The sequence below is a fragment of the Oculina patagonica genome, chromosome 7 (assembly GCF_052425735.1).
Source record: "Oculina patagonica isolate OP01 chromosome 7, crgOcupat, whole genome shotgun sequence".
Lineage (NCBI taxonomy): Eukaryota > Metazoa > Cnidaria > Anthozoa > Scleractinia > Oculinidae > Oculina > Oculina patagonica.
In genome coordinates this window covers 16,457,810-16,485,600 of record NC_135764.1, presented here as the reverse complement: position 1 = coordinate 16,485,600, position 27,791 = coordinate 16,457,810, and the positions used below count along the sequence as shown (strand labels likewise).

The window sequence follows — 27,791 nt, the reverse complement described above, 5'->3', positions numbered from 1 at the left end:
GAGAAAACTCCACTTCTGGGGAACCACGCTTGCTACGGGAAGGCCGGAATCTATTGCAGTATTTGGAATATCCAGAGACGTAACAGACAAAACTTGCTCCAACAGTAGACTTTACTTCGAAGAACATAACCAAAGAATATTTTACAAAGCACTTAAATTTATATAGTAACTAAGGAGGCTATTTTTAAAAACATTCGTAAAATTTCCTTAGAACCATTGGCTAACGTTAATCCTAGTTCTGAAAAATTAATTACTTACAAAACCGCGCAGGTGGATTACAGTTTTCTACAGGTTGTAATTAAACACTTTTTTTATAGCTAGGATTACACGGACAATAATTACAGTTTTCTACAGGTTGTAATTAAACACTTTTTTTTATAGCTAGGATTACACGGACAATAAACATAAGAGCAGGTACTAGTTTGGCTAATGAGCTAAAGCGTAATCCTGCCAAAACAATATTACTACGTTGGATTTTCTATGTTTTTTTTTTAACAGCTAAGCTTGTAAAGAAATAAAACTAAATCATCGTAATTTCTTTCCTAACATTCCTCCGACCTTAGCTTGAAACTCTCCTGAGTCAAGCAATTAAAAAGTAATCAAAATCTTCCATTTAAAACCATGGTAAAAAGCAATGCTATCAAGAAAAAAAAAATTGTTTTTGTTTTTTTATGAAATTTTAAATTTTTGTATTTGGTTTCTGTGCCTGGACCGCGGCATAAACCGAACAAGCCTACATATACTGGCCTCGGGGGTCCACAAAACAAAGCGTATAACGAAAAATACTACAAATAGCGAAAGTTAAAAGCAATAACGGTCGACGTTTACTTATTAAGAAAAAAGAAATCAAACAAAATCCCGATTATCAATAAAACTAATTTAAAACTTTAAACTAATCAATGAAAATAAATTGCCCTTATCCCAAAAAAAGTCTGTGTCCTTAAAAATGTCTGAATAGAGAGTCAGCGCCGTGGAGACAACGCGAGGCTCTGCACTTGACCATAAAATGTACAAAGTTTTTGCCAAAGAGCAATATCCGGCTACATAAAGGTCACAAATGGAAATAATGTACTGAGGGTCGGAACGGGCACCCAAAGCGTCATCAAGGAAATACTGCGGAATCCAAGCGATTAATGCATCTTTCATCGTAATTTCTTTCCTAACAATTAGCTACTGTGAGAATAGAAAATAACTCTGTTTGTGTCCCTTGGTCACATTTTTTGTCGCTCTTCTTGGTGCTCTGACGATTGATATCCTGCACCTCCATTGCGTCATCATCACCTTCGTCAACTTCTTCTAGAGTGACATCGACGGCGCCACTGTCTTGTACAGCAGCTTGAACTGTAACCATTTCAAAATCTCCACTTTGAAACTGGGACGTAAGGAGGTTCGTTCCAGCCAAACCACGAATGTCCCCCTGCAAATCGTTGAGAGGGAGAAGCAAAGCCAGGCAGCAAGTAAAAGACCAGTGTGGATTTTTGCGCCACTCTTTGACGTAACCATATAGGTGCAAAGTGTACTGAACTGAAAGCAAAGTAAAAAGTATACTGGAAAAGAAATTGTGACATGAGTGAAAGTGTTCGCAGATTATTTCGTCAGACAGATTTTACAGTTCGAGGGGCAACTACTTTATGATGCTGAAACTTTCAGGACCTATCATTTAAATTACTGGGTAAGTCTCGTTTTGTTTTGAAATTATATAACCGTTTCCCACGAAACGAAAACATATACGTGGTCTTACTTCCTTCCCCTGCTGAAATGTAGTTTTTTGATAGACCATAATAAGACCATAATCACGTGACGCTGAAGCGTTTCACTTAGGGAGCTTTAAAGAAATATATATGTGTCTGTGCGCGCGCGCTGTGTGTGTGTGTGTGTGTGTGTGTGTGTGTGTGTGTGTGGGTGGGTAGGTAGGTAGGTAGGTAAGTAGGTAGCAACAACATGGTTAAATCCATAATCCTTCTATGTTCAGGAAGGGATGTAGAAAGGAAATAAAGGGGGGGGGGCAAACAACAAAAACAAACAAACAAACAACCATCTTACCAACAAGTAGGCCAATCACCAACGAATTTGCTGCGAACAACAATATCTTGAACAACAAGGCGTCAGTATCTGGGCCAATCCAGCCAGTTACATTCTCGGAGGGAATCTTACTCACCGATCCAATAACCAAGTTGACCACAGTTAAGGCAAGGGACGTTGCCATGAGTTTGTTTTCCATAGCGTCTTGAATGGGTTTGATCCAGGAGAAGACGATCCCGTACATTCCGGCGATGACCAATGCCAAACCAATGTAGGACCTGCTTTCCTGTCCTACCAGTGTCAGACCAGATGTAAGTATCACCTTACGGGTCATTTCAACCAGTTCCCAATACCACGAACGGGCTTTGTAATTTTCAAAGAGAAAACGCAATCCATTTATCATTTCCTTGCCCCAGGCCATATCCTGTGATATTCCCGCGGCGCCTGTGGCCGATTGCGCTCTTCGTTGCCTCCAAAGGGCAATAAATGAGGCAGCAGGAAGGGCAAACATATAGGCAACAGAAATGTATGCCACGATTAGCATGTGATTATACTTTTGGCCTTCGCATGGTACACTGTAATCTGCTTTCAGGTACTTGGAACACACCGCTTCTCTGTCATCCCGACAAAGTTCTCTACAAGCAAGTGGAAGGACAATGACTGTCTTGGAACACGTGCTGAGGTACGTTACGTAAAGAAAGAAAAATACATTTTTGTACACAAGTTCTTTCGATTTTGAGACCCTTCTTGACTTTTCGTCTTCCTCCAGGCTGCAATTTCTTGAGATGATCAGATTTTTCAATCCATAACCTATTCCGGCAAAGCAAATGACAGTAACATTCATTGCCGTCGTAGCGAAGAGGCTTCCAAAGGCATCCAAGTGTAATCCAGGAAATAGGCACTGGATAGGTGCCATTTGCAGTACATTTAACTGGAGAAATCCCGAATACTTAGCGACAGTTTCAAGGGAACCTGGCCATTTGATGTAAGAGAACGCCTCCAGCAAACCGTAAGTGACCTGATAGAAGCCAATTACGATCTTCACCTTTGAAAAAAAATTATCAATGGGAAAGTGTTCTTCTTTCTTCTTTATCTTTCGTCTGCTCGTCCACACTGAAGCGGCGACAATGATTAACACAATGGCCACTATAAACGATAATTGAGCTATAATCCACTTCTTTGACGGGCATCGTGTGCACAGTTTTAGCTGTTTATAATATCCTGAACTGCAAACACTGCAAAGTGGACCCTCGTGACCATTTTCGCACGGGGAGTCTAGACCACCTTTGCATGACTCTTCTGTTGGACATTGATAAGGCGTTGGTATGGGATAAGGGTATTGCACATGGAAAGCATCCAAGGCTGGTGAAGAAGCCAAGAGATTTTTAATATAAAGTTTGTAGCGATCCTTGTACGTCTGGTTTCGCCATTGCCACCAATGACCAGATTTCAGTGAAGCGTAATCATCTTGGCATTTTAGTCCCCCTTGACCACATTTGGAACATTCTTTGAACATGTGGGTTCGATACTGTCCCTCCAAGCATTTACAAGCACGGTTTCCAGCAAAGAAGTCCGTTTCTGTACCTGTAGAAGATTTTAGTAGAGTCATATTTATTTGTCAAGGATCATATAACAAAAACTGTAAATAAATTCTAATATTGTAATTAAAACCTAATGAGAATTGTCTGTTTCCTGATTTTGGGTATTTGGGTTTTAGCTAAAACTTTTCTTTAGGAGATATATAACTGATATTATAGTATAGACGGACAGACAGATTGATTGATTCATTGATTGATTGATTGATTATTCACTTTTGACAGACAGGCAGACAGACAGACAGGCAGACCAAGGGGCGGACGGACGGATAAAAAAACTACGCCAGTCAACCGCCCCATACAGGAATAAAAACTCGTTGGTCAAAAACCCTCTTTGTTACAGTTTTTTTAGAAATGTTGTTTAAAAGTTCAAACGGATTCTAATAATACTTGTGACGTCTAAGAAAGTTTAGAATACCGCCCGATCAAACCACACGGCGAATGTAGTATACACGAGAAAGTAAACTTTCAATTAGTCGAATTCAAATTCCATTTTTTTAAGCATTTCGCCATTTCGATTCTCCACATCTTTTTTCAATTGACCCAAACTCGATGATCGTGATTCTTAAAATTAGCTAGCACTGCAAAGAAACAAAAAGGTCCATAAACAAACACTCGCCTCACTACAATGTGTTGTAACTCGCGACTCCCCTTAGGAGTATTTTGTTTTGTTGGTCATGTGCATGTGCTCCAGTAAACGAGTTCGTCGCATGAGGTTTGTCGTAAATTTTGTCAATTGTGCTGTTCTCGCAAACAGTTCGGTAAGTTACGTGTGTTTTTCTGTTCAAGACGTACATTTGAAACATTAGGCCCATTTTGTAATTTAAGAAAACCTCGCACGTGGCAGTGTGTTACTGATGAGAACAAAGATGTAATTTCTTGTTTTGTGACATTTGTACTGTTTATCAATCGTGGCCGTTCAGTCGATTTGTGGCTTTTTGTGGCTTTTCAACGTTTGCATTTGAAGGAATAATGACAGGTTATACCGTACTGACAATGTGCCCTGCCTATATTTTCTTTACCTAAGGGACAAGACTTGCAATCTCGATGTTGTTTTCCTGGTGTTTTGTCATAAGCAACAAAAGAACCATTTGGGAATCTCTTGCAGCTTTTGGCCACGTAGCCGATATTGTCAGAGTAGAAACCCCCTAAAAAAGACAAGCATAATTTAGTTATGTTAAAACGTATCGTAATTTATCTTTTTACAGTTTAAGGTTATAAAATATATTAGTGAAGATTCGCACTAGCGAACAAATTTGAATGTCCTGACCTTTATGACAAAAAAAAATTGTCGCGCAAGTTGTTCAAGAGAACAAAAAGTGTAATTCTTAGTACAATAGCCTTGCATGTTTTTCTGGCATCCGTGTACATTTTTCAGCGCGGACGTCTTGAGGAAACATCAAATATGCAGGACCACTTGGTGAAAAATTCCAAATTCCAAATATGCAGTTAAAGTGCGCATGTTCTCATGCAAGGGAAAAATATCTCAGTTGCCTTACATAAAGCCAAACTTGTTCCCTGCGTATAGCCAAACTTGTTCTTCTGTTGGTGACTCTTTTTATGTTTTTGCGGGCCACACGATAAAACGCATGGCAGATTTCATTACCGTAACTACTAAAAATATGACCGGAGTTGTAGCTTAATTTAGGTACGGTTAATACCTAATTGTGCCTTTTTGGTAGGCACGTTTTTATACGAACCATGGCTCGACCAAACGCGCCTGATATGCCTCCGAAAGGGAACCAAAAAGGTACGATTAGGTATAAATATTCTAGAAACAGCTTCATTGACATAAAAAAAAAAAATCAATTTTACGTTTTCTAACTTGCTGAATAGGAAATATAATTAAGGAAAGGGAATTGGACCATTGGCAATATCACATTACATTTTAACTCATGTACATAACTTATAGACTTATTTCTTTTACTTGCAAGAAAAGTAAAGGCGAGTTTACAAGATGTCACTATTTTTAAGTTTCCACCGCATTCATGAACTCATAAGATTAAGGTTTGTTTTTCAAGGACCTTGCAATGATCAATTAAAAAGTATTGGATGGGGCTAAGTATGATATAAAGAATCATCCAGATCGAGGAGGGTGTTATCGGCTGAGTTGGATAACACCGGCCTCCTCTGCATAGTTCTTCATATCATACGAAAGCCGAATTAAGTAATTGTTTTATTATCCATTAAAAAAATTCCAGATCTCTAAAAACACAAAATGAATTTAAATGGGTTCTCCCTTTGGCGTAGAATTTTATCAAAACCGTGGCCAATTCCTACGCTGTTGCTGTAGTTTGGATGTTTTCTCCTTAACGTAAGCTTTAAAAATTAAGTGACTTCCCTTCGATGTCTTCGCTGTCTTTATAATGTAATGATTTGGAGATTTGTTCGTTGTAATTTTCAAACCTGGAGATCATTCTCGCGCTTTCCAGTTCTGCACTATTAAAGCCGTCGTTACGTGACTTCAATCGTCCAATCATTTTTCCAATAAACGTCCAATAATGCAAACGTCTTCCATACTTGGTTGGTGCTAGCCAGCTGAAACTAGCCGGGGATTGAAGCCAATCAGAGATGAAGAAATATTTTGAATGAATAATAAAACACATTAACGGCTGTAACTTCCTAAAAAACTGGAAGATATCGTTCCGCAAAAGCAGAGAAATGGTCACCAAGGTTTTTTTCCAAGGTAAACATTTCACGCAATGGCGGCATTTTCGCCGAACCCAGATCGTGCCTTCGTCCTTTACTGTGCCAGACCATGAGAATTGAGAAACTGTGACTAGAAAGACTGTAACATTCGCTTAAATAGGATTGGTATGACAATTACACCAGTTATTGATATTAGATTGAAGTTTGGTATAACTTAAATTTGGTATAATCGACATTTCCATGACAATAACAAATAGAAAAAAATTAGTGGAACTTGAATTTTGCGCGATCCAGATGTATAGAAACACGGCAATACCAATATCGTAAACTAGAGTGTATTGTCAATGAAATATACAAGAATGAAAAAATTCTCAATAAAGGAAATTAATTAATTACCAGAGCGTTCTTTGTTACCGAAATTATACGCATCTTACTGGGTCAGGAGAAGTTAAGTAGAATCTACCTGGAGGACATTTTTGACATCCGCCTTTTCCTTTAGTGGAAGGGTCAATAAACGTCCCCAAGGGACATGCTATAAACTGTTGAAGGTTGTCAGCTTTCTGTCTGAATCCCGAAGCCAGGAGAGCGGAAGCGTAGGCTTTCCCTTGAATCCACTGGAGATCGCCGACAGTAATAACTTCTGAATCGGAATCGGAAGGATTCCTAGAACAAAGCAAACATCGTTCTTTACAAAAGTAATAAACGTTAATGTATTTTCCATCAATCAATCCTTTTTATAAATTTTATACTGATGGAAATAACGAAGAGATCAAGTTTGCTTCTTTTGGATTTATCACAGGCAGCCCAGATGTACTGTACATGTATGAAGTTAAAAACAAGTTGACCAGCCGTATGAGCCGTATAGAGCTAATTTTAGAAAGGTTGCCGAAAAAAAGCACAAAAGTGCACGCGAGAAGACCGAAAGGTGGTCTGGGTATTCACTTGAATTTTGCATATGGGCCTAAAGGAAATAAACAATTTTGTATTTTTGCACTTGAAGATTTTGTTTTTCCTCTCAGGAGACCTTTTTCTGTTGCATGTGTTTGAGTTTTGGAAATTCTTCTAAAAGTCAGCGTATGTCGAGTCACATGTCCGAAGGGAAAGAAAAAGTGTAAATTCGCGTTTGTCATGTTGCCATCTTATTAGTATTCAGCACGTGCAGTTGCTCTCTACCTACCACACTACCTTTCGGTCTTGTCGCGTGCACTTTTGTGCCTTTTTTCGACAACCTTTTTCGAATTAGCTGTATATTGAGAATATATTTAACAAATAGGTTCCATTTTTCCGTGCGTCTGTTCAGTTATAGATCACAGATGACGTCAAAATGTGGTGTGAACAAAGAAGTGGCCCACGAGGCGCTAGCCGAGTGGGTCACTGATGTTCATACCACATTTTGACGTCTTCTGTGATCTATAACTGAACAGACCCACGGCAAAATGGAATCTATTTGTTTTATATAATAACACAAGACTTCGGCACACTTCAGTTTGAGCAATGCCGCCGTATAGATGAGCTAAGTTGTTTTGATTTCACTATTAAGTTTTCGTTAACACGAAGCACTGTTATAATCCGATTAATTAAATAAACAGAAACATGGGCAATTGAAAGTCAATGAAAAAACTAACCTTTATTCCGATTTGGAAAGTTGTTCAAATCTGTAAACATAACCGAAGCGTTCAACCGCAATTCGTTTGTTTCCCGTGTCGTTGTCCAATTGCACAACATCGGTCAAACTTTCATACAGATTTCGGATAATTTCTCGAATAATTCACTGTCTTCTTCAACCTTATTTCGCCCAGTTAAATGCTTCTAAAGGTGAACGATGCTTGGCGTATAGTTTCTCACTGGACATTTGTTATTAGTATAAGCTGAACTTTTTTGCTTTGTTGTGGCCTCGCAGGTTTGAAAAACTTTGCCGACAACTCTGATTTGGACTATGAACCCTGATCACGCGCGCGAGTCACACCACCGCGTGACGTCATCCATGTGTCTGTACTCTAATAGATCATAAATAAGAACCAATCAAAATGCGCGTAGAATTCAGGTTATTATATAAATATATATATACAATATCATGAAGAACGCTACAGTGTAACGGAGTTTAACTGAGGAGTGGGCCATCGTTTCGATGGCCTACGAAACAGTGCTGTATTAAATCTAATGCACTCAAAACTTGAGTAATCCGACTTCTGATATTCTAATGCGCTCTTTCACTGCAAGTCGAGCTTGGTACCAAGCCATTGTGGCTTGGTATACTACCTCCTTGACCAAGCATTCTCCTTCCAAAGGGCATTTTTCTGGCTGGCGGCAGTGACATGTTTTGGGTTGTGTTGTTTCTTCAGGTGGCGTGTTCTGTCTTAAAACGGTTTTGTTGTGCCCATCGATGATTTGTTTTTCTGAAGCAATTAACAAAAGATTATCTGAGATCTCATCAGACGAGAAGCATGGCAGAAAAGCGATTATTCATACACCCTCAAATTCAACCCACCACAACAGCAGTCACCCGAACCAGCCACCGACAAAAGAAAGAGGCAACAACGAAACATAATATGGTTCATTCCACCATTTAGTAAAAATGTACAAACTAACATACGTAGAGAATTTCTAAATTTGATCGAGAACTGCTTCCCACCCAACCACATTAGAACTTTTCAACAAAAATAATGTTAAGCTGAGTTACAGTTGTTCACCTAATGTAAAACAAATCATCGATGGACACAACAAAACCGTTTTAAGACAGAACACCCCACCGGAAGAAACAACACAACCCAAAACATGTAACTGCCGCCAGCCAGAAAAATGCCCTTTGGAAGGAGAATGCTTGGTCAAGGAGGTACTATACCAAGCCACAATCACCACAGCTAAAAGCACTGAGACGTACGTAGGCCTCACCGCCACGGAGTTCAAAACGAGATGGCGAAATCACCAAATGTCATTTAAACATGAAAACAAAAAGAATGTCACCGAACTAAGCAAACATTTATGGCATTTAAAAGATCAAAAGAAAGACTTCAAAATCTCCTGGAAAATCCTAGCCAAGGCCAAATCTTATACTAATCTTTCCAAACGATGTAATCTATGTAATACCGAGAAATTCTACATTTTATATTAACCGGACATGATAACACTTAACAAACGTAATGAGCTTGTATCAACTTGCAGGCACAAGCGAAAGTTTTTTTTTTAAATTCAAACGCGTCCTCAAGGACCAATCATAAGCTAACAAATGTATATTACTATTGTTTTTCAAGTTTGAATTTTGTAACGATCACACCATTGATGTATATAAACCCTAGCGATGCGACAGTGTATATGGAATTTAACTGATGAGTGGATCAACTTTTTGTTGGTCTACGAAACAGACCTGTATTAAAGCCCATATGAAACGATACTGAGTAGAAAATCACTGTTATTACCGCTCCTTCGTTGTTGAGCACTATTCTCTATTCTAAATATGTATATGTCTGGATTTATCAAAACTAGGTCAAGGAAATTGTCACCGTTTTAAGTGCAAATCGCTGTAAATTCGTTTTTTCTCGCCAGAAACTCGACGATATAAAAACTAAAGGGAATTTCAGTCTTTTTTTCTCTTCTCCTTTTTCTTCTTTACCTTTCAGCGCTGTATTTCTTTTCTTTTTCTTTCTTGTTGCGTTTTAAGCCAATTTGCGCAGTAACGTACTTGTTCAAGAATACTGACGTCACTTTTCTTTGACCCGGTTTTAATAATTTCAGACATATATATAATCCATGAAACGGTTTCCGGCGAAGCCACGAAAGTGCTCGACTTGCAGTGAAGGAGCGCATTAGAATATCAGAAGTCGGACTACTCAAACTCGAACGAAGTCGAAAACGGAGCCCACAAACTTGTAAACATCGTATTATTATGCTAATGTGCTTGTGCTTATGTCGACGTTCGTTTTCACTTGGCACGAACTACTTATGCTTGCGCTTGTGTTTGTGTTGTTCTTGCGTCACTAGTGAAAACCAGGCTTTATTAGAATTTATGATTACACCGTTGGGGATGTGACAAATATATTTTACAGTCAGTTGACAAGAGTTATTACATTCAATACGATATTCTACGTTGTCGACTCGTTTTATTATTCAAGCTTTTGTTCTGTTAGCCTTGCAGTAAATTACGTTTCCAAATGTAACTTTCTATTTTGCTTTTGTTAAAATGTAGAAACAAAACGAATCATTTTTTTTATTTTTTTTTTTAAATTTTCGATACTGACAGATATATTATGCATTTCTGGTATTTAATTGTTCTAACAGTTCGATTCTTCATCACCCTGCAAAAATAAATGAAAAATAGTAATACCAACACTTACAAACTGAACCGTGATTACTTTTAGGGCCGATGGTTTAAAATTTTATATTGCTATAACCCATGTGGCGCGGGACCCGAGTTTTTAATCAGTTTTTGGTACAACATTGGTGGTAAAACAGGCTAATATACCTGTACTTGATCGAGGTCACCTTTTCAGGGTTTACCCTTGATTAAGACCAAAGCTTTTGAGGCCGGTTGACTGAATAAACAGAGTATAGTAGCGAGAATAAGAAAGCATAGAAAAAAGACAAGAAGCAAGAAAAAATTGGCACGGGTCAGCCAAAAAAGGTTCAAATTTTGTCTTATGCGCGTACGCCAAAGTAAAATATTATACATTTTTACATGGATTATTCATCAAATCTTGCTTAAATGCGAGGAAGTGATCTCTTGGCAATGACTTGAGAAATCTTGAATCGTACCACTAATGGATAAAAAGCGGTTTTTGAATAAATTCAGCTGTTAAAGGGTTAATATACTCTAAGCAACCACTTCACGTGACCCGACCTCACTGCGGGCGCCAATCGGGGATCGAGGTGCCTTACAACCCTGATACGATGATAAAGTTTATTCTCGCAGAGCATTTTCTTATATCCGATGTTCGCGAGTGACGTTAATGGCCCATGGTGACAGACTGACACGCTGCCATTTATTCTTAGTACTAGACGTGTTCTTGAATAAAGTGTACGCTTTTGTGTTTATGGACGCATTTGTGCATAGGTAAAAGGCAAAGTCTGCGTCGAGCTAAGTTGCCCATACAGCCGGAGCTTATCCCGGTTTCCATAGCACTAAGGACTCGGAATATTTCTGCTCCCCTCTGGATGGGATGCTATAATGTCTTTTAAAAATCGTCCATCGCAAGGTTACCCCCAGCATTAAATTCGCCGATACCCATTTATACACCTGGCTGGAGAGAGGCACTGTGAGAGTAAAGTGTCTTGTCCAAAAACACAACACAGTGGCCCCTGCCAGGACTCGAACCCGGACTGCTCGATCCAGAGTCCAGCGCGCTAACCATTAGGCCATCGCACCTTGTGCATAGATTTAGCCTCAAATCACTAAAGCCTATAAATCAAAATTTAGACCCCTGTGGTTTGACTTTTCGTTAGTGGACACCTCTCGTAGGCAACGAAATAGGCTTTATATGTATTAACGCATACGGGAAACATTACATATTTGCATCCATGCCATCAAGCCCGACGAATGTTTCGAGGTTTAGTATCTTTAGCTTCGTCCTTAACAAAAACCTGTGGAAAGGAAACACATACCATGTCTTGTAACGGATTTCATGAGAGTATTAATTTAAAAAATGTTATCGGTTTGTGTTGCTCAATTCAATGCTGAGAGCTAGGGATGTACATTTTTATTCACTTCGACGTACAAGCAAATAGAGTTGATGGAGTCACCAAATATCACATGCACAGAAATAAAATATTTTGCCATAAGGTCGCGGGGGACACGTAGCATGAATAATTTATGAGGCGAGATTTTGATTGTCCTACATCTTGGATGCGATTTACAGATACATAAAGAAATAACGGAAGATTACGAAACTCGTCATTTATTTGGTAGAATGCAACTGGCGCGGTTTCAACACCGTTGCATATCTTTACTGGCAACATTGCGAAAATTGCAAAACATTATGAAAATGAGACTCTTCACGTTGGTACATCAATAAAAAAGCAAGAAAATGCATATATTTCACTTTGAAATCGACATTAATCTCTTCTCGGTCGCGCGAACAAAGAATTCCCCTTTGAAAAGAATTTTTCAAAAATACGCCCTAAAATAAAACTATACTTTTGGGATGAGTTATTTTACTGATTACACGTGTACCAAAACATTTATTTACTTCTGATGCCGGAATTATTGCCAATTTAACTGTTAATGCTCTAAAGTAGCATAAACTGCTTTTGTTTTAGGCAGGCATTTATTAGTATTTCTTTTGGCTGTGCCGAAGGGATAGCTTCTTTAAGGTGCTAGCTATGGACCACATTTTTAAACTGGATTTAATAAACGACAAGTTATTTGAAAAATTTACTTACACTGATAAATAGAAAAGGCCAAGCTTGAATGCTTCTGGTTCGATTGTCTGTATAGGATTATCCGACAACATTCTTGAAAAACAATAGCAGAACAGATCAATAAAGTATTGGAGTGGATAAGCCAGGTAGTTTAGGGAAAGTGCTGAACATAATTAACCACATGTTTACGTGTTGTAATCAAAACGTTATATTTTTGTAATTGTTTCAGTAAGACGTAATTTTATAAATGTAACACAGGCAAACTAATACAAAAAGCTATACTTAAATCAGTTATCTTGGGTTTTACTATTTTCATACGAAGTAAGAAAAATGGAATTTAAAAGAAAATTAAGCCAAATATTTTGCTGGACCTGCATATCGAAATTTCAGCTCGGGATGAACAAAAAGGTAAAGAAAGTTAGAACATCATATAAGAAATGTTCTTTGCGAAATTGCAAGAAAAGTTCGAAGGTAAGGGCGAGTGTTAAGAAGAAAAACACATACCCGATCAAGAAACCCTCTCTACAAATACCATTTCCGCTTTATTTTATATTGTCCTGTTTGCAAAGATCTGACTTGCAACATTACAAAAACTTTTGTTGGGGTACTCTTTGGTGATGCTTAACCCCATCTATTGAACTAGATTACTGTTTGTTACTCACATCATCTGATCTTTTTCGTAAAATCCCGCATGCAGATTATAAAAGGCTCGATATGGGATATGTTTCAAACGGTTACCGCTTAGAATTCTAAAAAAATTGACAAACAAAATAAGTTAGAAAGTGAAAGAAATAACCTTGGCACCCTTCAGATGTAGGTAGCTGTAGGTATAAAATCTTCCTGCTTAAATACATGGGTTATTAACCTTCGGACGTTCAAGGGGAGATACCCCCTTTATCCTTTGTGTCTTTTCGTAATTTTGAAAAAACGATTTACTGTATGTTGCTGAACCTTTCAGTAGCTGTTCATTTATCCCTCGCAAAAATTTTGATATGTGAACAATGTGTCTTCGAGTTTTGATATCATCATGGCAACGTTATAATTACAGCAGCTCTGGCCAAAAATAGTATTTTTACATATTTTTTTATTTATCCCTTTTTAAAAAGCAAAATCGTACGATTTGTCTGATTGTATAATGCAGGCATTCTGGCTTGATTTTGTTTCAATTTCAAGAAAATGGTCAAATTACAGACGGCGGCTCTAATGACTTCATATGGCGTCACGACCAACAATAAGAATGTTCCACTTATAAATAAATAAATAAATAAATAAATAAATAAATAAATAAATGGGAATTGACAGTGACATCATCCACATAGTGACTCTTCTTGATCCCACTGATTCCAGATCGAATTGGAATTTAGTAGTGGTGGTTTTTGTGGAGGGAGACTGATGCCAGAAGCGCGATGGAATCATGCATTGCAGAAATTAGCCAATGGATGCATTTATATAAGCTGAAACTGAATTCAGATAAGACAGAATTTGTTCTGATTGGAACTCGACAACAACTTCAAAAAGTCGGTAATCTGACTCACTTGTCTATTGGTGACTCTCGAATTCCTCCATCTTATGAAGTGCGAAACCTGGGAACTTGGTTTGATTCGAAAATGAACATGTTAGGTCATATCAACAAAACTTGTTATCGGCTTTCTATCACCTTTACAGCATCCGTAGAATTGGTAAGTATTTAAGTCGTCCTGCTGCTGAATCGTTGTTTCACGGCTTTGTAACTAGCAGAGTGGGTTATTGCAACAGCCTTTTATATGGTCTTCCGAACTCGCACATCACGAAACTCCAGAAAAACTCATGAAACCCTTGCTCTATCATCTTCATTGGCTCCTTATCAGTGATTGTATTAAGTTTAAGAATTTATTGATGACTTTTAAGTGCTTAGATGGTCAAGCCTCAGATTATCTAATAAAACTGGTCACAGCAAGAAGCCAATCAAGATACTCCTTGAGATCAAGTAAGGGACCGTTTTTTGCACCACCAAGTGCTTAGTACCGATCTACGCTCGGTGATCGTGCATTCCAGTCAGCTGCACCAACAGAGTGGAATAAACTGCCAGCTAATATTCGCAAGCTAAAAACACTTGACACTTTTAAAACTGCCATTAAAACTCATTTTTTAATTTAGCTTTTTAATAGATTTTTATTCAGTATTAATAATTCAAATTAGTTTTTAGATAGTATAGTGTACATAGTTTTTAAAGAATGTAAATAGTTTTCTTAAGTTAATTTTGATTTTAATTTTTAATTTTAGCTCATTGTTAAGCGCAACTGAGTATTTATATAGAAGTTGCGCTATACAAATGTTAATTATTATTATTATTATTATTATTATTATTATTATTATTAGAGAGGAAAACCGGGGAAAAGCCCTCGAAGCAAGGACGAGAACAACAAATCTGACCCAAATCAAAGCGTCAGAGGGGGGGGTGAAAAGGGCGTACAAACTCTCTGCTACAGCCTTGATGCGGAGAGGGACTGGTACTAGTCCGCTTCTCCGCTCTTGACTCACTTTTGGCTAAGGAAAATGGCGGCTGACAGCTGAAGGCAGGTTCATATTTATTGCTCTATATCATGAAATCGATGTAATGCATAAACAAGTTCAATATCTGGTACTGTTCTAAGGGATACACAGACAATCTAGCCCATAATTTATATTAGATCTTCTTCGTGTCTGTGTTTTTTCTCCAATAATGTAAATGTAGTGTCGAAAACAGGCCGTCGAGCAATTCGGTGCGAATGTCGTATATTAGCATACATGTCAAAAGAAAATGATAATAAACGCCTGAAATACCGATTGAAAGACACCTTTATTCGTATAAATTGTGTATGCAAATTTTTAGAATGATTTTTTGTGATCCTTTATGTTTTTTAGTCCTCTGAAGTGACAGCTTCACAACGGCGATCGAAAGATCTCGTATGGACGTTAACATGATGTTAATAATGAAAGGATGCGATTCTTATTAAATTGAAGTAGCTTAACATTCAGATGACAAATATATATAACAATTACATGCCTCGACGAACTGAGTGACATAACTATGACACTATCGCCTCAAAACTACAAGATCTATTTTTTTATCGCCGAGCTCGGCTTTAATTCCAGTGAGCTAACTTTTAGTACGATTCTATCTTTAGCACTTTTATAAATCTTCACATAAACGCCGAAGACATAAGCTTAAGCCAGTCTTCAAAATGAAATTATAGTACAATGAGAAACGCTTACCTCAAGTGATCTCAGGTCACTGTAAGTTTCTGTTAAAAATGTTTGCGAAAAGCTTCCACCGTTTCTCCTCATTCCATATTCTTCTTCAGTATCGGGAATACAAATAAAGGATATCGAATACCCTTTGTTTCAGGACTCGTGATCGCGTCAAGAAGAAAGAACATTGACAAAACTATCCTATAGAACTCGAAATTGCAAAATCACTCCACTAGATCGATCGACGCCATTTTGAAAATGCGCCCGCAATACAGACCGCGGGGAATCCGCAAGCAGGGGGGGGGGGGCACAGCTTAAACTCTCCCCAAGCGCCACTCCTTTGTCTGAAAGAAATTACATCCAACCTTGCCAAAAGCAATAAAAATGAAAAGAAACTGACAACGCTATGATCAAGAGCATACACTCAAGCCTTTGGCAAAATTTTCTTTTATTTCAAATGCAAATGGTCGTTGAGTAGGAAGCCAGCAAACTTTTCAATTGTATTTTTTACTGCCGTACTTTTTCACGAAAAAGTAATAATGACCATTTTTAAAAACACTATTTAAAAAACTTTAACTTTGCTAAAAAAGATCCTAAGAGAGAGGTTCTAGTAAAGTTTTCAAGCGAATTTAAAAATGTGATCTGTTCTGGTCACGTGACCGATGACGTCATAACAATGGGATTAATTAAAAACTACTTCACATATAAGTATCTACCAACATGTAACTTCTTGTTACCTCGCATTTAATGCAACGCCAGATACGCACTTGTACCCAGACTCCCATGTTTTGAAAATTGTGCATAGCTCCCTTAATTTTTATATTTTGTTCGGTACCTGGGCAGTCCGAAATGCCTCACACCAATGTGCTTCAAACTGCAATGACTGCTTTTTTAGTAATAAACTATTTTCGTCACAGTGAGCAAAAACGAACTTCTGAGCAAAGTCACGTGACTAATGACGTCATCAACCTACGATTTATACAAGAAGTAGTTTATGGTAAGAGTTATTTCTGTACGACGTACTACTCCTGCTGACTTCAAACTGACCAAGTTATTTGGCATTGACGATTTTTCAGTTGCAAAGGATTTTGGGAAGGTTTTTATTATAATTATATATTGTTTTTATAATTATTAGGTCACATGATTGAATTTAATAGGTTTTAAATAAACTGCGTAAATTATGTGCCCTATAAGACAATCAGATATTTTTTGTCTCCCTTCACCACTTGTCTTCTTATGTTTGGCATTGAGAATACCATGTTCTGCTCTTTCATTAGAACTTTTTTTAAGTTCTATTCTTTGACTTTAGGGGAAAAAGTTTAAAGCTAAGAATAAAACCAAATTTCTTGAAATTAACTCATGGGGAGGAACGCTCGACACTATCCCTAACATTATCTCTGAATTAAGTTAATTTGCAACGTTAAAAGAGACACTGTGAAAAAGTTAAACAGCAGAATAAAATTGAGCTCTACTGAAAATACACAAATCACGTGGTAATACGTACAGGTAGTGAATATTAGTGGTAAAAGTCGTGTTTGAAATAGAGCTTATCTGGTTATTCTGTAAATTCCTGGCAATCAACAAAAATTATTTCATTACTTACTCAAGCCTTGAACACGCTTCATTCTTTTTAAAAGAAATCGAATACTATTGTCGCTTGTAAATGACGGGGATGATCAAAGGATTTTTTGGGTTTGAAATTATCGAATCCGTGATTTTTTTGGGGTTGGAAAATTCGGCAATTTTTTTTGGGGTGACCTGATTTAAATAGGGGATTAATTTGGGTATAAGAACTCAAGTGCCTTGGTGCGGCCTTGGCGTATTTATGGTATGATAAATAAACAAACATGAGCGTTTTGTGTTATATTATTGCTCCTTTGACAAAGGATTTTATTGGGGGCTAGTTTTGGTCCAGAGACTTTTTTGGGGTAATGTCGGAAGACTTAGGGATTTTTTGGGTCCTGAGTTTTGCCTCCATTCGATCATCCCCGTCATTTACAAGCCGGAGTATCCCCGCCCCCCCCCCCCCTCCCGGAACTGAAAAGTACTACGTCATTTATTCATAATTGTAACAACAGCTTAGTGATAAAGCAACTGCATACCTCTCGCATGAGGCCGGAAACACTAACCATGTCACGTGGTCTTACGCTTCAGTACTCCAATAACTAAAAGTGGCTATAAGCCACTAAACTCGGAAAAGTTATTATGAAACAAGAATAGAAAACAACAAACTGACAAATAAAGGTTTGCTAATACAAATGATGTTATACTTTCCAAACTTCTGTTTACTTCACTTTGATTGTCATTAAATACTGATCGAGAGCAGACCGAAAGGCCAAGAGATAGAGTTCCCATCTGTTGCAAATTGATTTCTTTCTTTTTATTTTTCCTTTTTGTTATTTGAAGGTAACGAATAATAATAATAATAATAATAATATCATTGGCTATAAGTCGAGCGATTTTTTTTCACCAAATCGTACTGGAATAAATTCATCTTTACCTGAGTGTTTTGGGTTAGTTTTTTTCTAACTGGTTCTAAAAAACCAAAGGTTTACGGTCTCGGCTTAGAGCTGAATAAATATCATAATATTATTTCAAGAAAACTGACATTTAATACAATATTTCGGTTGGTGACTAAGCATGTTAATTTTATGTAATTTAACAAGAAATGTAGGTATCAGAGAAAAGGTCTCATTCTCTAGAGGCCTTAAAACACTTGCACGCATTGCGTGCATATGTCTAACAGGAGACGAGTGAAGGAGTGATGGAGTGAAGGAGTGAAGGAGTGAATTCACTTCGCCCACTACAACTCTTTTCCGAGTTAAAAAGGGACTTGGTGCTTTACTATCTTTAGTTTTATATCAAGAGGTCAATATGAAATTTGGTCGAAAAGCACGGCTTGAGACTCGTACGTTATTACGTTTAAAAAACAGAGACAATACGCACTCTCTGAATGGTCAAAAACCCATAGAGGAAGTAGACAAAGAAAAAATATGAAACCAGCTTGTATTATCTGATCCTCCCTCAAATAAGAGCTGTGTTTTCATGTACCCGTATAAACCTTGATACCCTGAGGTTGGTGGGAAAATTTCACGTTGGCCAAGAAACCAGTTCGTGTTATCTGATCCTCCCTCAATGAAATTCTTTGTTTCATGCACTCATGTACACCTCCAGCGCCTCCATCCCATCGCGTGCCCCTCAACTCGCGATTTAGGGACATGTATTTGTTATTTGTTATATTATACCAATGTATGTTGTCTAGGCATTTGTATGCAAAGGCCGCACAAATAAAATAGGGAAAACAAATGTAAAACTGAAATCAACGTGAAATTCATCTAATTGTTTCCTGCTGTTGTTTTATCTTGCGCTATTTTACATCTGAACTCGAATGCTCAAAAGGTGGATAACGCATTTAGCCTTACAAATCACTATACCGTAGACAGATGTAATAACCGCGGGTCTTTGTCTGAATAAATGCTTTAATAAACAACATCTCTGCTGACTACATCTGTAAACACGTGGCACTGCAAAGATGTTCATGCGCATGCGAAACCTGATATTACATTGGATATTAAATTTCTCCCTTTGTTCAAGACAGTCTCTTTCTTAAGAAAAAACTCAACTACAAAACAATGTCGTAATTGTCCAACGCCCTAAGCTTCAAAAGAAAATGTCTCTACATTCCGTGTTTCCACTTTTTAAGGTAACATAGTCTTTCAGATAGTCCTGTCGTCTCCGATTGCGCCTTGGTCGGGTTACAGCTGCTGGTTTGTCGCTGCTGCCGGTTTCAGCAGTGCTAGAAATGATCTCCTCTGTGCTAGTGATAGTCTCCTCTTGGACTGACTTGGGGTTGGCATTAACCAGGATTTTCTCTCTCCAATCCTCTGAGGTTGGTTCTTTTTCCTGGTCGTCCCTTTCTTCGCTGGCATTGTCCTGGGTTAACGTGTTAGCAATCTTGAACTAGCTTGCATCTCGATACACTTCCCGTTCACCCGTGTATGGTGGCCCATCAACGCCATAGAAAAAATGCAACATAGTAGTGTAATTTTTGAAAATATACATTTTTATTTTTATTCATTTCATAGTATTATTTGTTAATTTTTATTTTTTATGTTTATTTAAAAATATATCATGAGACAAAATATTAAAAAATATAGATATTTTTTTTAAATAAAAAAAAAAATTACCTGCGTGGCCCAGCAACGCCATAGACCACAATGCATCGCGAGCAAATGTTTCATAACCCACAATCCCACACTTCCTATTTCAAAATGGCCGCTAGAATAAGAAACTCGGAGTGGGAAGACGATATTGAGGTAATGAACGACCTTAAGGAGCATGTTAGTCGTAACCTGCGACAGTCAGAAATAGTAGACGTTATGAAAGTGAAATATCCGATGTATTCTTGGAGCTTGAGGACTCTATGTCGCCGTCTGCATCATTTTGGGATACAATACACTGACTACTCTGTCGATGTAGACGAGGTGAAAGAGGCCATCGAGAAAGAAATGAAAGGACCAGGAAGGTTATTAGGTTACCGCTCACTGCACAAGAAGGTTCGAGAAATTCATGGACTCAAAGTCCCATGAACTGGTGTACGACGTTATGGCGGACGTAAATCCGGAAGGTCTTGAGGAAAGAGGTGGTGTGGGGATGCCAAAACGTCCCAAGAGAACTGGAGCTTTTACCTCAGATGTGAGCAAAAAATATATATGTGTTGCACATATCTTTTTTCTTCACTGCTTCCCAATCTTGATTGTTTTTTTTTTGTGGACATACGACTACGTTGAATTCTGCTAACAAACGGTGGATCGCACTGTTATTTCGGGATAGCCTTGTACATGTAGGTAGGAAATCCATGGCCTCACCCTCTTGATTTCTATGGTCTTCTATCACTGAGCAGTGAAGGCGAACTTCTTTTAATAAAACCTGAAACAAATTTTTACTGTTAAAGGGTCAAAAGAGACAGGTACATCAAAGCCTGCCTACATGTACAATCCCATCTAGAAAGGAATGGGGCACATCATCACTTCACTGCTTACTATTTTTATTTCAGGGATCTGATAGCACCATGTCTCTCGATGGGCATGACAAGCTCTGTGGTTTCCAGAATTCCATGTTTCCGCTTTGCATCTATGGTGCCCAAGACACTTTTAGCAGTAGAATTCAATTCCTGAGAATATGGACATCCAACAGAACCCCCATATCATAGGAAGATTTTATTTTGACTACCTTTTTGAGAGCAGAGGTAATTTGACATCATTAACAATGGATATTATCTTGACAATGATTTCAGGGCACTGGAAGACAAAATTCTTTTTTATTCCAAGCTAATTAGTGGATATCTCACAGAATGGTGATTATAGAATGCTTTATTTCCTAGTGTTACCTGACAGGATACGCGTGGACAGAGGAACTGAAACTGGAATCATGGCTACCATCCACAGTTATCTTCGAGCACAATGTGGTGATATGGAAGACGGCACTGATTGTGTGTTGTATGGACCTTCAACACAAAATAAGATTGAAAGGTGGTGGAAAGACTTATTGGAGAGAATGGAGAGGTTTTTTAAGAGTCAGTTAAGCACTTTGGTAGAGGATGGTGATTATGATGCAAGTGATGATAATGATAGGTATACATAATGTACTGGTATGGTACCATAACTGTTCCACTCATCTTAGGTCCTGTAAGAAAATTTGTCTTTTTTCTCTAGCTTGATAACCATTTACATGAGAAACATATGCTGCCTGGTTATAAGAGTCTCCCTCTTGTAGCTAGGGTCACTCACTTCAAAGGTTGGGTTATACTCCTAGCTTGGAAAACTTTTCTCTGTTAAAAAGCCCTAACTTGTGGCCTCCTGTGACACCTTCATTATTTTTGTATGTTTTATTCAGGGTTAAACTTGACTGATCAAGCTGACAAATAATCTCTGATCTCTTGATATTTGCTAACCGGTGTTCTTTTTTAAGAAGATGCTCGCCTATGTCTATATCCCAGTGATCCAAAAGGAGCTTGATGTGTTCCGGTGTTCTGTTTGGAATGCCCACAGAATACGTAAACAAAAGAAGAAGGAACTTCCTGTAGGTGTTCCAGATCACATTTATACATGCCCAGAGAGGCATGGTGGGGAAAAGTGTGGTTTTGCAGTAACAGAGGAGCAGCTGAGAGAGGTTGCTGAATTCGCAAATGTTCTCGATGGTACCAATGACTATCTACCTGAGGATTTTAGACAAGAATGCCAAAGACTATTGCCTAACACTGAGGATATTGAGCCAGACCAAGCAGCTAATGCATTTTTATATCTTAAAGCCAATTTTAGCTTGTAGACAGGTTGTACATAATTTGCAGCTCACAGAAGAAGTTGTAATAAAAGAACATCAGAAAAGGGACACAACTTCCAAAGTTTTAATGTTGGAAATCCCACATACCATGTTTCTCAAAAATATAAATGAAGATAAATGCATTGATTGCAGTAACAAGTATATTTATTTAAAGATTTTACAACAGAAAATTTCTATAAAATGTTATTCTGAAAAGAAAAAGATTAGAAAAAAAAAATTATATTATTTGGATAAAATTTTGAATAAAGAGTTGATAAATCATAAAATATTGCAGGCAATAATAAAATATAACTCAACTTATAAAGATTGGCCTTTATATGAACTTTTGAACCACATGTGTCTGATTTTACTAGCTTTTACCATTCAATACTCACTCTGTCGTTGAAGTGGCAGACTTGGCGACTTCTCGATAAATCTGTGTGATCACTTTCCATTTTGTATTGGCTAGCATCGGTAAAGAAGGACCTCGTTCTCCAGCCAGAACATCGCATTCAAGATTGTACCAAAATGTCTTGCATGCAGCCTTGATGTTTGGCAAAGTGGCTTCTTCTTCCAAGGGAACAAGAGTTAAAGCACCGATTCGAGAATACTTTTGACACTTGCCTTCTACGTTTGGAGGCAGTCTTTGTACGGTAATGCTCCCGCACAGCCCACTCGGACCAGCCTCGTCCTTTTTCATTCCGGTCCTTTTCTTCGATATTTTCTCCTTGTAATCCTCCCATTCACGTTTTCGCTTTGACATCTTTGATTTAAGTGTCTATTTAGAATAATGTGAGTGAATGGTCGTGAATAAGCGAACTGACAAACTCAAGCACGTGCGCGTGGGGAAATACCACAACATTACGTAATTCCCGAACTGCATTGTGGTCTATGGCGTTGCTGGGCCACGCAGGTAATTTGTTTTTTATTTAAAAAAATATATATTTTTTTTAATATTTTGTCTCATGATATATTTTTAAATAAACATAAAAAATAAAAATTAAAAATAATACTATGAAATGAATAAAAATAAAAATGTATATTTTCAAAAATTACACTACTATGTTGCATTTTTTCTATGGCGTTGATGGGCCACCATACCCGTGATCCTTCGTGCTGCAATGCTTGATCCATTGGTTCGAGTTACGATGTAAAATGCTGGTTCGTAAGCTGTGGTCCATTTGTTCCTCTTCTTTTGCTTCAACAGTACATGGTCTCCTACAATGAAGTTGTGTCCCTTAGTGTTCCTGTTCTCAGCATTCTGTTTGCCCTTTTCTTTGTATTTCTCATCCCTCTCATTAATGGCCGTGTCACGAGCGTTCTCACTACTCTCTCTCATTTGATGGTCTAACTTGGTTCTGACCTGTCTGTTCATGAGGGCTTCATATCGTGCTACTCCAGTGGCAGGGTGTGGTGTTAAGAGGTACCCTGTGGGTATTTCTTGAATAGCTGATCTGATTTATTCTGAAGAGTAGGCAATCCACAGCATACAACTCACTATGCACACTGTAAAACGGTGTAATGTCTGGGTCGCTTTTATGCTGTTCCCAGTCTCCGGTAAGTATCCTGACGGACAGTTTCTGAAGTTGGGTATGTTTGCGGGTTTCTTCCTTTCTTCCTTAATTTTATCTATAACAACAGCATGTTCAGCTGTGACGACGTACTTGATTACTCTCTCTACAGCCTTCTTTCCTTTCTCTGGCAGTGGGTGTCTTGATAGGAAGTCGAGTGGATCTGCATCGTTTTTTCCAGGTTCATAGATAAGCTCAAAGTCGACATCTTGTATTCCCATAACCCACTTCTCGATTCTTGGTGCGAGTCGCATGGTCGCCTTGTTTAACAGTGGTAGCAGTGTTTTATGAGCTGTGATATCTTGAATTTTGGTGCTCCAAGGAGGTAAATACTAAACCTGTTCTTTGCCCAATGTACTGACAGGGCATCTTTCTCTGTCTGGCTGTATCTTTTCTCTGTGTCAGTCATAGTGCGACTTATGAAGTGGACTGGGTGGAGACCACTGCCTGTCTCCTGAAGTAATCCGGCTGAGAGTCATTCATGGTAGCTGGCTTTAACTCTCACAACGATTGGTTTAGCTGGGTTGAAGTATGTCATTGTGCTTTCACTCGTTATGCTTGCCTTCAATTTCTCAAATGCTTCGTTCTCTTCTGCTCCCCAATTGAACTTTGCGTCTTTATGGGTCAGCTTTCGCAAGGGTGCGGTTAGTGATGCATATCTTGGGATGAACTTTGATATGTATCCGGTCATGCCAAGAAAACTTCTTACAGCTTCTTTTGATTCTGGTGGGCTGCTTTCTTTTGCAGCTCTAATTTTCTCTGGGTCTGGCTTTAGCCCATCCTTTGTGAACTTGTGTCCATAGAAACCTATCTCCTCGACTCCAAACTGGCACTTGTCAGGGTTGAACGTGACTCCAAAATCCGCTGCTCTCTTCAGGACTGCTTTCAACGTCTTCTTGTGCTCCTCCATGTTTCTTCCTCCGAGCAGGATATCATCCCGTTGGTTGAGGCACTTTGGTATGTCTCCAAATATTCGGTAAATAGCTTTATCAAAGAGATCTTGTGATGCTTTTGCTCAAAAGACCAGACGTTTCGGTCGCATGTTCCCCCAAGGTGTGTTAAAAGTAGCAATCTTCCTGGATTCTGGATCAAGCAGGAGTTGGTGGTACCCCTGCCTCATGTCAAGCTTGGAGAAGAGAGTACATTCAGTACATAAAGTCTTCAACAATCGGTCCCTGGGTGATCCTGTGTCTCTCCATGAACTGGTTGGGTACCCTGAGGTCCACGCTAGCTCTGATCATGTGCGGTTCAAGTTTTTCTTTGTCTACAGCGTTGAATTTCGCCTTTGGTTGAACCACCAAGGGTGAACACCATGTCACTGCTTAACCTTCAGGTACCTCTTCGAATATCTCCTCCTCTACACAATGCCCCAGCCATTTCTTTAATGGCTCTTGCAAGTAGTAAGCCACTGGTCTCGGTCTTTGAGCTACGGGTACTGCTTCTGATCTCATGCTGAACTTTGCATAGAACTCTTTTCCATTCTTGATGTCTCTGATCTTCCCGATGCCTTTTAATACATCACTGTATTTATCGGTTCTCCTTGATTTCAGCTTTAAGGTTCTTATTTTTCTTGACACTTTTGATATCTGGTGGTTCTTCCTGGATTCGCAGGTCATTGATTTCGGCGAAAGAGCCATCTTCTCAGATCTGTAACATACCCAGTTCTTGAAGGGTACTTTTGCTGATGAGGGGTGGAGAATTGATTCTTCCTCTGACCACAACAAATCTTGCAACTGCTCCACAGGTCTGGTTCCTTACAGTGGCTGTAAACTCGCCTTTCACAGGTAGCTCACTCTGCAAGGTACTTAGCTTTACTCTGCTTGGTTGTAGTGTACATTCTACGCTGGATCGGTTTGCTAATGCTTTAAATTGGTGTTCATCCAAGACATTTACTTCTGCTCCGCTGTCAGGCTCAGCTCTTACATCAACATCTTCTCCACTGACACGGTTTTTTCTTCACCAGCTGCTTTGATTTTCTTCACTTGCTTCACGTGCCTTACGGCTTGGCAAAAGAATTCATCATCTGAACTTGTTGAGTCGTCAGCATCTTCTTCTTCTTCTTCTTCTTCTTCTTCTTCTTCTTCTTCTTCTTCTTCAGTGGTTCTCTTGATGCGGCGCTTGAGCCTTGGATTTTCTGGAGGCTTGTGGTTGGGTCTTTGCTCTCGCCATTTCTTGCTGTTAGTTGCACACAGAACTGAAGCGATTGAACTTTTGACATTTCATACATTTTTCTTCATAGGCTGGACAGTTCTTGCCTTCCTCGTGTGTGCCTGTTTGTCCGCAGTATCCGCAGGGTTTTTTCCTAGACCACTTTGTTTCTTCTTGGGTGGACGTCACTTTCCAAACTGTCGTCCAAGCTTCTTCACATCTTGAGGAATTTTCATGTCGCTTATTTGAAGTGATGTATCTTCGATTCGGCCGACTTCGGTTAAAACCTGTGTCAAATCTCATTTCTTGTTGATGGCTTTTTGGATAAGAGTTCGACTCTGTGTTGTTTGAATGAGGTGTTTCAAGATTCGTTCATCGCAGTTAGCCCCGAATTCGCAGTCGTTGGCTTTCTCTCTTAAAGCTGATTTCCAGTCCGTACTGCGCAGACTCGGGGTTTGTTTACGTTTTTGTTTTGAATTCGTTGAAACGTTACACTTCGGTGACAGCATACATGAAGTTTTTTAGTCCGCCATTACAGTTCGCTTCGTTCAAGAACTTCCGATGAGCTGAAACGTCGGTTTGAAATAGCGTCAAGGTTCTTCTACTTGTTATTATTTGTTCTGCAAGGATATCTGGCGTTAATAATGAAGAAACAGGTAAGTTTGTCACGTAATTTTTAGTTTTGCTTTGTTTGTGAGGCTCACATAAACATTGCAGCCGAGATTGCGCAGTACGGACTGTAATTCATCTTTAAACGAGCAGCATACGCATTCCTTGCTTTGCCATGTGCCGGTCTCATTTTGAGGAAATCATATCTTGCGTGGTGTTTATTTTTCTTCGGCTTGAAGTAGTCATTTAGCTTCTTTCTCAACTTTCCGTGGTCGTCACCGCCATCTGTCGGGTTTGGCAAACTTTTCTCTAGGCGAGCGATTTCTTTCCCGCCATAAATGATGAGTGCATCTTTCTTGTCGTTTCCATAATCTTAAAATATCTTCGAGCCAGTCGTCCCACGCTTGTCCTGTAGCTATCGGATCGTCTCCTGGGTTAAATGGTTGAGATGTTAGGGTTCTCGTTGCTGTAATAACTTGCACTGGAGCTGCTGGAGCTGCTTGAGCGGCGGGTGCTGCTTCTGTGTCAGGCATGTTTTTTCGATCGATTGATTCACGCGTTGCAGTATTTTTCTTGCTTGCCTCTCTCGCTGGGCTTCAAACCTCTTCTTGCTAGGTTTCTCTTGCTTTCTTCTCTGCTACTGGTGCTTCGTCGAGCGTGTTTTCCACGTCGCCAGTGTAATAACCGCGAGTCTTTGTCTGAATAAATGCTTTAATAAATAACAACTGTGCTGACTACATCTGTAAACACATGGAACTGCAAAGATGTTCATACACACGCGCAAGCTGATATTACATTGGATATTAGAACAGCGAACTTAATTCTGTTGGTAGCTTGTAGTTTTATAAGCAGATTGCTTTAGCTGTCCGTTGAAGTCTGATGCAAACTTTTGGAGAAAATCAGAAACTAGCGAAAAAATAAAAGCCTGGAGGGCTGCTACTACACTGGATATTGGCATTTTTCCATTAGTGGTAACACAAACTGGCGCGCGACTGTCCTGCTTCTTTTTTATTGTTAAATGTTTGCATTAATACTTACTTTCCATCAGTGAAACCTTTGCATGTGCAATCAATTGAACTCGGTTTCAGGACTTACCAACTGCCTATTTTATTTTATTTATTTATTTATTTATTTTTTTTGGGGGGGGAGGGGGTTATCGTTTACAATGAGATTGTCCATGTCCTACATTGTCGCAAAGAAGCAAACAATGCATTCATCGAACAATTTCCAAAAACGCAATTTTAAATAAACTTACAGAAGTATCAAATCATTAATACAACAATTCCTTGGCAAGTATTGGATTTCGTTGTAAGAA

At 38.7% G+C, this 27,791-nt stretch overlaps 3 protein-coding genes and 1 pseudogene across 3 annotated transcripts in view; 2 read left to right on the top strand and 2 right to left on the bottom strand.

Moving 5' to 3' along the window:
• The window catches only part of LOC144659493 (meiosis-specific protein MEI4-like), a 221,261-nt gene that overhangs the window by 17,961 nt on the left and 175,509 nt on the right, over nt 1-27,791 (top strand). The gene's annotated exons all lie outside the window — the stretch shown is intronic.
• LOC144660377 (uncharacterized) lies at nt 94-27,791 on the bottom strand. Its single transcript, XM_078520987.1, has 8 exons — nt 27,732-27,791; nt 13,280-13,366; nt 12,639-12,710; nt 11,766-11,840; nt 6,730-6,929; nt 4,640-4,765; nt 2,044-3,606; nt 94-1,524 (listed from the first exon to the last, which is right to left on the bottom strand). The coding sequence occupies exons 2-8, from the start codon at nt 13,282-13,284 to the stop codon at nt 1,160-1,162; spliced, it is 2,406 nt and encodes an 801-aa protein (XP_078377113.1). The 5' UTR covers nt 13,285-13,366; nt 27,732-27,791; the 3' UTR covers nt 94-1,159.
• LOC144659243 (uncharacterized) lies at nt 19,488-23,973 on the bottom strand (annotated as a pseudogene).
• Nucleotides 20,086-22,303, top strand: LOC144660830 (uncharacterized). Its single transcript, XM_078521556.1, has 4 exons — nt 20,086-20,522; nt 20,884-21,075; nt 21,211-21,460; nt 21,801-22,303. Exons 2-4 carry the CDS (start codon nt 21,009-21,011, stop codon nt 21,826-21,828), a joined length of 345 nt encoding a protein of 114 aa, XP_078377682.1. The 5' UTR covers nt 20,086-20,522; nt 20,884-21,008; the 3' UTR covers nt 21,829-22,303.

Excerpts from the sequence above, each read along its gene's own strand:
- LOC144660377 (XM_078520987.1), bottom strand. Across the intron at positions 6,930-11,765 it reads GATGGCATGGATGCAAATAT|GAATCCTTCCGATTCCGATT; the intron begins GTAATGTTTCCC and ends GCTTTGTTCTAG. Across the intron at positions 1,525-2,043 it reads GGTGATTGGCCTACTTGTTG|TTCAGTACACTTTGCACCTA; the intron begins GTAAGATGGTTG and ends CTTTGCTTTCAG.
- LOC144660830 (XM_078521556.1), top strand. The coding sequence starts at position 21,009 with ATGGACATCCAACAGAACCCCCATATCATAGGAAGATTTTATTTTGAC. Across the intron at positions 21,076-21,210 it reads CTACCTTTTTGAGAGCAGAG|TGTTACCTGACAGGATACGC; the intron begins GTAATTTGACAT and ends TTTATTTCCTAG. Across the intron at positions 21,461-21,800 it reads GCAAGTGATGATAATGATAG|ATGCTCGCCTATGTCTATAT; the intron begins GTATACATAATG and ends TTTTTTAAGAAG.